Raw genomic sequence first — 10,794 nt, 5'->3', positions numbered from 1 at the left:
CACCACACACACACACACACACACACACACACACGTTTGAACATGTTTCACACATAAATTTTTGACTATTCTTCTACTCAAACCCCTTTTTGGTCTGTGATCATCAAATGATGAAATCAGAAAGCTTGTGATTTGAACAAGTAAGCTAGCATATTTAACAGAAAGTAAGCTGTTAGAATTATATTTTCCTTTTTTTAATAAGGCTCCTATTATCAGCTTCCTATCAGCTCTTAGCAAGGCTTTTATTCTTAAAGCCTACATTGGTCTACACTGGAAGGTTTGTTTGATTAAATCTGATCTTGTTTTGGTTTCTTTTTGGTCCTTGTCTCCTTTGTCACGTAACAATTTATAACAAATAATAAATTGAAATATGTAAAAATGAACAATAATTTACTGTAGTTGAGTTGTAACAGCACAGTAATGCTGTGTTTTTCTGACAAATACATCTGTTACCTCTGTCAGGGTGGGTAATATCCATCCCACTGGTAGTTTAAGACAAAAATATGAAGTACTGATACTCTGTCCCAGTCATTTACGGCTACTTTTTCAATTTCAGAGAGGAAATGTAATATAAATCTTCTTTTTATTCCTGCAGCAGGAAGCCAGAAGAAAGATTTAGGGACAAACATGAAAGGAAGAAGGATACATGCAGACTAAGGCTGTGATTTAGTCGCTGGGAGATCAAATGAGTAAGAGGAACAAGGATTAATTTGCTTTCATGAGCAAGAGGAGGAGACATGGAGCAACAATAAGCTGTTAGTCTGTGCCTCAAACTTTAGAAACATCTGTAACTAACTCGGAAACTTGTCCTGTCTGTGTTGAGATGTTCTGAAACTCACTCCGGTTCGATGATGCAGCATTTTGCTCCTGCTGATATCAAACAAAACAACAGCTGTTGTCAGGCGGTAAATTGTGTCTGCTAACTCTTTGTGACTGAAGTGGGAGGAAAGGAGGAGCGAGAGGATGAGAAAGAGCTAAAACTGGATTCCTGCACTTCGGGCTTTTGATGTGTGGCAGCGAGCTGAGATGAACAGAAAAAATAGGAACAGATTAAGGATAGAAGGAGAGAGAGATAAGTGAGGAGTGACAGGTGAAGGAGGAGAAGGGATCAGGGAGGTAGAAGCACTCGTGGTGAATAAGGGGATGAGAAGGGGAAAGAGAGCGTGTAAATACCCATGTACTGCTAAAAATCTGAATTATGTGGTTCTTTAGATGTCATTTATCACAGTCAAGGCAAGGATGCATGCCTCCTGGCAACAATTCTTCACAGAAATCTTAAGAATAAACTTCTAGTGCTTACACTAAAGAAGAAATGAAAAAAAAAGCAAGATGAGAACCAACAACCGAAATAAACAAGCCAGTGATCTCTGAGGAATTTTAAAGACTGTTAATATTTTTCATTATGTAAAGCAAAGACTTTCTTTTGGGAAACGACAACAAAATCTTAGCTGGCTGCCAGTTCTTGTTTTTGTGGTTGGGTGCAATAATAAAGACTGAATGAGTCATGATGCAATTTGTACCCAATGTTAGTAAATACCTCTAGTCCATTATGTGTTTTTTTTTTTAGCTTAATTTACAGTAAACACCTGTTTTACATGTCTTGTCTTCAGGTAAAGGTGATGGTGCGAGTGTGCCCAGTGTCTCAGTCCAATGCAGCCGAGTCCAGTTCTTTCCTGAAAGTGGATCCCAGAAAGAAACAGATCACCATCATGGACCCGTCAGTCAATCAGACACCAAATGCTGCCTCTCAGAAAAGAGCTGCAGCCAATCAGGTCCCGCCAAAGATGTTCAGCTTTGATGCTGCGTTCCCTCCTGATGCCTCCCAGGTGAGAAAGACAAAAGATTTAAAGTTGATTCTAAAATAAAACCTTCTGTAACACATTGAATTACAAGTTGTTAATAAAAAAGATCACTGTTATTCTTTAGCCAGAATCTGATTAAATAAATAGATTTTTACAGCTGATGAGTCCATCATGAAACAAACTTTATTTTGTTTAGACCAAAACCAAAAAAATCTACTTTTGAATGCATTTTTAAAGACTTTTTTTCACCACATTTTAATTTCAGCATAAACAACAGCAGTAATTCAAACAGATTAAAATAGAGCCACCTGTAATGAAAATACTGCCTTACTGCAGCCCATACTTTGTTAATCTTTCCTGATAATACACACCTTAAACAGCCAAAAGGAATTCCTATTTCTCAGATGATAAAAAGCTTTAAGCCCATAAAATGAAAAGGCCGTATTCTTCTGAATCCAAGCTTTATGGTAAATTATGATAACAAGCTTCTGGCTTTGATGGAAAAAAAAGTCCAACAGTTCTCAATGCAGACTAAAGAACCTTCCAAATTGTTGAAAATTTTCCTTAACGCCAAGAAAATTAAATTTAGAATGAGCTAAACATAAATTGCTTGTATTCTTTCAGTCAGCCTCTAAAAAGTGTAACACAAAATGCTCTGCATTATGTGTGACCTTAAGACTTGCATCTGAAGTAATTACTGGCAGTAATGGCATTGGTAAAGGTTTTTCTTTTCTTTTGTATTTTGTTTTTATGTTCATCCTTTTGTTAGGCGGAGGTGTGTGCAGGAACAGTTGCTGAGGTCATTCAGTCTGTGGTGAATGGAGCTGATGGCTGCGTCTTCTGTTTTGGACACTCCAAGCTGGGTAACAGTCTCTCTCACACACACTCACACACACACACACACACATAAGCAACAGAATGAAAGCATGTGTGGCTTGTGAGCCAGCCTTCATATGTGTGTCTGACCGTCAGTGTGTCAGTCCTTCCCTTGGCCGACTCTCCACTGGCCCTCATCTATCAGAGACAGAAGAGGATTAGTGTCTGTTCGCCTGAAAGCTTCCTCAGTCTGCTCTGACTCTGCTTCTGTCTTCCTCTTTCACTCCTTAATCCCTCTGAAGCTGATTTTTAGAGAAGCCGTCTTAAAAAGGGTCAGGACCCTTCACTGCACACTGCAACACATCTGAACCCAAACACGCACAGGCATGAACAAAAGAGCCAACAACACAGACACACTGTGACACACGATCTTCAAACTCTGGACCGGTCCCTGTTGTGTTCATCCCAGCGCATGCAAGCAGAATTATCCTTCTTGGTTTGTGATCTGCACATCCAGCTGGAGTTTCCACTGAGTCTCCTTAAAGTGCAGGACAAAAAGGCAACAGCGGAGGATAAAAGTGTGGCATATCAGCAGGCAGCATGTCTGTGACAATAACTGAGTCATTTAAGGAGAATCCCATTTGCAAACTAAACATCTGTGGTTTATAAATCCTAAGTCAGCTTAAATTGTCAAGACCTGCTCGCAGTTTAATACTCCGAGTCACAGCACAAATGAGGGTCAGGAATAACCATGGTTACTTTTTGCAGTTTTACACGTGAGTTATTGAATGCAAGTAGTTTTTATTTTCAAAGATCTTACATCTGGCAGCTGATCCAGCAGCTCCACATCCCTTTAAATGCTAACATCTATCACTCTCTTCTTTAAGCTAAGGCAAAGTTCAGCTATATTTAAAGATTTAAAGATCCTAAACTGCAACACTTCTACATAAATGGTTGGACAATTATTTTCTCAGCATTTTAAAACTGTTTGTCATTTAGTGATTATGAGCTGTACCACCTCCTGCATTACATTCATGTCTCTAATGATACAAATTTTGCATTTTTTTTCAAAGTTAGATGCTTTGTTCCAAAGTTGAACATTATTTATTTCTATCAAATTTACATTTTGAGTGTGTATACCAAGAAAGGATATGCAGTTGAAACTTAGTTGAGGCTGTTAACTTCCTGTTTAGCTCTTATCAATAGATTAATTAATTTAAACAGATTCATTGGAAAACTTTTGTTGTTGTTTTTTTCCCTCATTTAAGAGTATTCTCTTTACTATAGATGCCTTTTCTGTTCAGGAGTTGAACTTTCTGGTGTAGTCCATGTCCTGTGATGCAGCTTTAGCCACAACGCAAAACTTGCTGCACAGCCCATCGACGTTACCAGGAGCCCAGTTCTCTCATTGATCGTGAGACATTAAAGAAAGACTGATGATATTAAAAATGCTGATAAAAACCCCTTATTGAACAAAATTACTATGAGCGAACAAGCCCATAACAAGAGTGATTCTAAACAAAAACACTATAAAACAACAGAGAGCAGAACTTTTTCCTCAGTAGACAGATGTAACAAAGATCACATGTACACAAACACACTGAACAGCCAGTCTGGACTGGTGTTTCTTATTTCACCGTGTTTACATGTTTATCAATCAGCTGTTAAATGCTGATACGGAAAAATAAAAGCTGTGATAACTCACTGTAACAAGTCAGACTGGACCATAACTGGAACTAATGCCCCCTCTAATTGCCTGTGTTTGATCGTGACGGTATACTGCAGGCACTTTTATAGGCCTGAAATAGCGAACAATTGTTGATGGATTTTTGAACCAGTTTTACTGTAATGACCAGACATGTTTTAGCTTCAATAGCTGCAGCTGCATAAGCAGATGAGATCATTCTCTGAGATCCAGCTCACCTAAGGCCGTGAATCTTAATGGGGCTGCATTGTAATGAGATTACGTATCATTTTACTAATAAAAATGTGCAAAGTAACTCAAAGATGATTTATCTTCAGCTCTGCGGCCCTGGGCTGTAGACACTTACAGGGGTGCCATGATGAAGCGAAGGGTTTTATTAAAAGAGTAAAATGAAAGGAGCATTGTTTAAGTTGAGTTTGATTTTGTTATTTGTGTAATCTCACTTGTGCTTGCCCCAGAAGTCATGACGGTGTCCTTCCTTGTTCTGCACACCTCTGACAGCATCAGTGTCCTAGCTTGATGTGACCAATTCCAAGGAGTTAACGTCACCTATAAATACACGAACACACACACACACACACACACACACACACACACACACACACACACTGTTTTATTGCCTGAAGTGTATCATATGTGTGTAGCTGTGTTAGTCAGTGAAGCAGTGAGCCAGACGGCCGTGACTTGTCAGCCTGCGGTAGTCAGAACAGAGGGAAAATTTGTGAAGCCACACATACACCCACAGAACCCGTCACATTCTTTCTGTTGTTTTATTTTTGTGGTGCCACTATGACTGATTGAATCCATCTGATTTCCATCCATCCATCCATCCATTTTCTTTACCCGCTTCTCCTTTCCGGGTTGCGGGGAGCTGGTGCCTATCTCCTCCATCTGATTTGGTAAATAAAAATAAATCATCTGGCAAATCAGATAAATCAAAGTCAACAACTGAGATTTGGAAGGAGGGCTCAAGCTCCAACATTTCTGCAGCCATTCTTTTGTTTTAGTTTTTTTTAAGCCTGTACGTAGTGAAACTTGGAATGATTACTTTTATAAACACTCAGTTATACAATTTAGATTAAATAATCTAGATTTTAAATCCTCAAAACACCTCATTGCTTTGATTGAATATGCTCCTTGAAACCTTGTCGGAGATCAGTGTAGAATTAACAGACGCCTGACAACCTCTCCTCCGTCCTCTTACACAACAAATCAGGTACATTTCTCGACGCTGCATCACACGAGTCAGGCTTTTGATGTCCTCTGTTTACCACGTGTGCAATTGTTAGCTGTGACATATGGCTTTGTTTAGATGTGTGTTTGATCCCCAACTTCTGACAGCGGGAGCAGGTGTGGGAGGAGGATAATCATCACCTTCTGACTGGAGAGGAGAGACGAATGTAGAAGCTCAGACACTCAGACATTTCACACTCGCACCTTTTTTATACTCCCTTTTTTCCCCCCTCCAGGGAGTGTGTTTTTGTAATTTTCCCTTTGATAGATCTCCATTTTTTTTTCTGTTCATCCTTCCTCTGTTTTTGTCTTTCAGGAAAATCGTACACGATGATTGGCCGTGATGACTCTCTTCAGACCCTGGGCATTATCCCCTGTGCCATCTCCTGGTTGTTTAAGCTCATCAACGAAAGAAAGGAGAAAACAGGAGCGCGCTTTTCTGTCCGTGTCTCTGCTGTTGAAGTGAGTGATAAAAACCTCGGCTGTTATTAAAGTCATTACTGATACATTCGACCAAGAAGGCTACTGAGAGGTTTGAGTTTTTTTCCCTCCAAGCGGCATTAGCTGTAGTAGCAGCAGTGTTCAAATCAGCTTTCTAAACTTTAAAACTCAGTCCATCCTGCACTGGTTTGTTGAACCAGATCTAGCTTTTGATAAATCTTCAAACAGTCTTTGACAGAAAATATAGAAAGATTTTTTCCTCTGATCGGCTTGTTTCTGTGTGTTCAGGTTTGGGGAAAGGAGGAGAACTTGAAGGATTTGCTGTCCGAGGTGGCCACAGGAAGCTTACAGGATGGACAGTCACCTGGAGTCTATCTGTGTGAGGATCCTATCTGTGGCATGCAGGTACGCCAGCATACTGTATGCGCTTTAAACACAACACAGCTTAGAGTCGCATTTATATAACGTGGCTGCTCTGGAATATAATCTTCTGGAGTGTGCAAGGACATCTCCAGGGCTTTCATTGGTTTGCTTTGTCTTTTCGGCCTCCGGCAGTAGGTTTTCTGATGAAAGCACAGGTACACTTTCAAGGAGCAGATACTGGGTTGTGTGTTGTACACGAGTCCTGTTTTATCATCTCTTTGCTTTTAAAATATAAAATGTTGGTGTTAACCTTTAGGACTTAGCACAGTCTGGGTCATCAGTGTGTTCCTGCCTTAAAAGGCAGCCAAAACTTCTGTTTGTTTTGTTGTCTTTATAGCCATCTATATTGTCTGTTTATTATTTTAATGTTAGTTACTTACTACATGTGTGGAATAGGTTTTGTTGGTCCTACTCTAGCTTAGCAAATCATAAAAAAAGAAAAGCAAAACTTAAAAAGAAAACACCTAATTCAATGATGTATTAAATTAAATTGTTGACATTATACCCGTGATTGTTAACGAACCCACTCAGACCTCAGAAAGCTGCTTTTCCATCTCAGTGGAATATAATCACCATCATAATTATAATTTATTTTCATTTATTTACACAGCAGTTTTGCATAAAAACGTGCCAAAAACAACTGAGCAGCAGCGGTGGGTGAGCGGGTCTCAATGTGTATGCAGTTATATGTTTATAGGATTAAAGGTCCTGATACAAACACATCTGTGTAATCCCAAACTAATCTGACATAATCTCATCAGTAATGATATCCTGCAGCGCCACACACACTCACATACACACCCTTTATTACACGTCTCTGCTTCCCTCTATCTATTTCTCATACACCTGCAGGCAGAATATCTTATTAAAATATCCCAATCAGTCAGATTTGTGCTGAGTCGTCATAACAAACTGGATTATTGTTGTTTTGATATTTGCTGTAAGTAAACCGAACCCACAAAGATTAAGTGGCTCCTTTCCTTCACTCAGACTGGCATTTAAAAGTCCTCTGTTCTCTTATTTCTGCCTCCTTATTTTGTGTACAACGCAGACACTTCATATTTTTCTGTCCTGCATGTTTTCCAGCTCCAGAACCAGTCTGAACTTCGTGCTCCCACCCCAGAAAAGGCCGCCTGGTTTCTGGATGCAGCCATAGCAGCTCGCCACAACAGCCAGCGGCCCAACACCACAGAAGAAGAACACAGGAACTCTCATATGCTCTTTACATTACACATATACCAGTACCGTATGGAAAAGACAGGAAAAGGGGGGAGTAAGTGCTCTTTATTCAAACGCCATTAACACTAGTGACATTTTGCCAATTCTTTATCATCATTTGGACATCATGTCAGCAGCCACAGTGAGATTAGCTATACAAAAATATAAATCAGATAATCACAGGAGAACAACGACAGATACAAACCTGTACTGCTTTATCTTATGAAAAATAAAGGAATGAGTCTGAAACATAATGTCAAACAGATCAGTGTGTGTGCTGCGAATATGCAGATCAATCCACGGTGTATCACTGTATGATCCATAAATATTATTCAGTGCCTAAAATAATTCACAGTCAGATCACACAACAGTGCCTGAGACTTTGTACGTGACTGTTTGAGAAAGACTATCTCACACATCTGGTGTGCTCACAAATCTGTGTGTGTAAGAGAGAGACAGAAAGAGAGAAATGGACTCTCAAAAACAGCCCATAAAGGCAAAGTTAGTGTTGAATGACAACTAATATAAGAGCACAGACTTGTCATCAGGTGACACTGAGCTTTCTTCACTGATCACTGACAAGAAGAAACTTTTTAAAAAAACACATTTTATAAAAATTCTGACATTCACCACAGTTTTCTTTTTCCTTTTTTGGGATTTCTTTTCAGGATCTAAGCCAGTTGAAGAGCTGATTTAAAGACATTTAAGTTGTAAAATGCAAAATACTGTTGGTTCTTACCTTTGGCTTTGTTTCTGTGCTTGGCTATAAGATTTAGATCATGTTTCTAACATTATTTCAGAAATTACTTTAGGTTATATGTTGACGCTGTATGAGTATTTCTACAGACTTTTCATTTTTATATCACCTTTATGATGGTTGTCTTTCTTATCTTCTATTGTTGACTCATTTTGTGCATCTGCTAGTGTCAGGAGGTCGCAGCCGTCTCCACCTGCTGGACCTGGGCAGCTGCGATGTTAAAGCTCTTGAAGGTGGAGGAGGCGGGAAAAACAAGGAGAACTCCTCGGCTTCTCTGTGTCTTTCTCTGTCCGCCCTCGGGAATGTGATCCTGGCCCTGGTCAATGGGAGCAAACACATCCCGTACAAGTAGGTTGCTGTGTGTGTGTGTGGGTGGAGAGTGCAGAGAGGAAGTGTGCTAAGATGAGCTGATTAATGTAAGGGGGGGGAGAACTGAGGCAGAAATAGAAAACGAGGGTAGAGGAGGCCAAATTATCAGCGGAATGAGAGAAATGTGGAGAAGAGAGAAGGGAAGGCTGAGGAGGAGAGCAGGATGTTTTGGAGCTGGAGGAGAGGAGGAAAGGAAGGCAGATTTCTTTAGGTGCTTCAGGTTTGGGGGATTTAATGTTTTAAACAACAACAGATGCTATTCCATATTCATTACTTTCATTTTGCTGCTTTACTGACTGGCAGTGAAAAGAAAGGGGGGAAATAAATTGTAACTAGAGCTAAGAGGATGAAAATAAAAATACAAGAAATGGGGAGAAAATTGTAGTTGCTGCAGTTTAGTCAACAGGAGGGAATATATGAAACTGTAAAATCCACCTTTTATCTTTACTCATGTCCCTTTTTTCTCTTATTGAGGTGAAGTAACTCTGTGTTCCTTCCTGAGTTATTTAATCTCAAGTATTTGCATTTACATTGCAAAACAATCTTATATTAGCACTGAAGACGTAAGCAAAGCTTTGCAGAACACCGGTGACTCAGACTGTTGTTGGAGTGTGAATAAAATAATTAATTTAACAATGAACGCTGTTTTTTTAATTCTATACCTATAAACTAAAAGCAAACCCTTACTGATAAAGAACAATGTAAATTTTAAATGTTTTCCATGTCATCTTCGTTTTCAGTGATGGATGGATTTATTTTTTATAGATGTCAACTCAGCAGCTAATTTATTATCTTATCAGCTAATCAAACCAAGCAATCAGTCAAACACATGGCAGAAGCTCATGTAGAACAGGTCAGGAGGACTTACTGGGGCTCAAATTAAGCATTGAAATGGAGAGAAGATACAACATTTTTGTGGCATCTTATTGGTGCCAGACAGGCTGGTTTGAGTATTGATTTTCACACTCAGCTATCTCCAGGGTTTACAGAGAACGGCCTGGAAAAAAAATGCACGCAGTGAGCCATAATTTTCTGTCTGGAAAATAAAAAAAGGTGGATGGCAGAGTTGTGTAAAGCTCATGAAGCCCAAAATATGTTTGCCACAACCAAAGAGAATATTTCTGAATGTTCAACACCCAGCCTGCAGTAGATGGGCTACAACAGGAGAAATCAACAACCAGAGATGTTCCTTGTTAGCTAAAGATTGAGGCTGCAGAAAACACATGCTCTTTAAAATTAAACACAGTAAAGAGAAAACAATAACTTCTGATGGGTCAGAAGTTTGCATAAACACTTTAGAAGCTGCAGTGCATCCTGCTGTGTGTCAGAAATTAAGCTCCAGGTTGATAATATGTGAAAGAACTTTTTTATTTCTCAGCACTTTTAGAAGCATAACTTTAACACGAATATTGTTGCTGACTGTGTGCTTTTGTATGCCTGCAGTGTGTCATCTTGTAATTGTTGCTCTGAATGTGACATATAATGTCACAAACATTTATCATGTCAGTCGGGTTTCTTAAACTGTGAACACTAAATGGCCTCTACAGTCACTAGAACTGGAGAAGCTTTGGAAAGTATTATAAGTCCCTTTTCACCCTGTTGTTTTTAGCCTCTTAAAATTACCTTTCTAGTGAACTTGGCTTCTAGATGCAACATAGATTAAAAACTGTTTAATAATAGGGAGCATGTTGTTATTTCTAAAGTTCTCCTCCTTGGTGAAACTCTGGATATACATCTGACTCAGGCTGGGAGTTAAAATCTAATCCGGCATGCTGGGCTCTGAAATTAACATCCAAATTAATTCTTTATGAGTCATGAGTTTAATCTCAGGGAGAGATGCAGAGATAGAAGCAGATTTGGGGGAGAAAGAGGAGGGTTTGTTAAAGCCTGAGGCAGAAGAATAAAGAATGATGAAACATAGGAGGTCAAGATAGGAGTGTGTGCATAAGATTGTACACATGTGTGGGTGACTTGACTGCAGGCTGTGTTTTTAGAAAAAAAAGGGACAGCAGCATGAGTTAACGGGCCAC

The 10,794-nt window shown here is 39.4% G+C and overlaps 1 protein-coding gene across 2 annotated transcripts in view; it reads left to right on the top strand.

Moving 5' to 3' along the window:
* The window catches only part of kif26ba (kinesin family member 26Ba), a 71,925-nt gene that overhangs the window by 46,296 nt on the left and 14,835 nt on the right, over positions 1–10,794 (top strand). For both annotated transcript variants that reach the window (XM_017418751.3, XM_017418750.3), the window contains exons 6-11: positions 1,611–1,826; positions 2,572–2,665; positions 5,873–6,018; positions 6,286–6,402; positions 7,507–7,693; positions 8,563–8,743. In XM_017418751.3, coding sequence (XP_017274240.1) covers positions 1,611–1,826; positions 2,572–2,665; positions 5,873–6,018; positions 6,286–6,402; positions 7,507–7,693; positions 8,563–8,743 — 941 coding nt within the window. The remainder of the gene's footprint in view (positions 1–1,610; positions 1,827–2,571; positions 2,666–5,872; positions 6,019–6,285; positions 6,403–7,506; positions 7,694–8,562; positions 8,744–10,794) is intronic.

The sequence above is a fragment of the Kryptolebias marmoratus genome, linkage group LG15 (assembly GCF_001649575.2).
Source record: "Kryptolebias marmoratus isolate JLee-2015 linkage group LG15, ASM164957v2, whole genome shotgun sequence".
NCBI classification, from domain to species: Eukaryota; Metazoa; Chordata; class Actinopteri; order Cyprinodontiformes; family Rivulidae; genus Kryptolebias; species Kryptolebias marmoratus.
The sequence above is the reverse complement of the archived record's forward strand: the minus strand, read 5'-3'. Positions and strand labels throughout refer to the sequence as shown.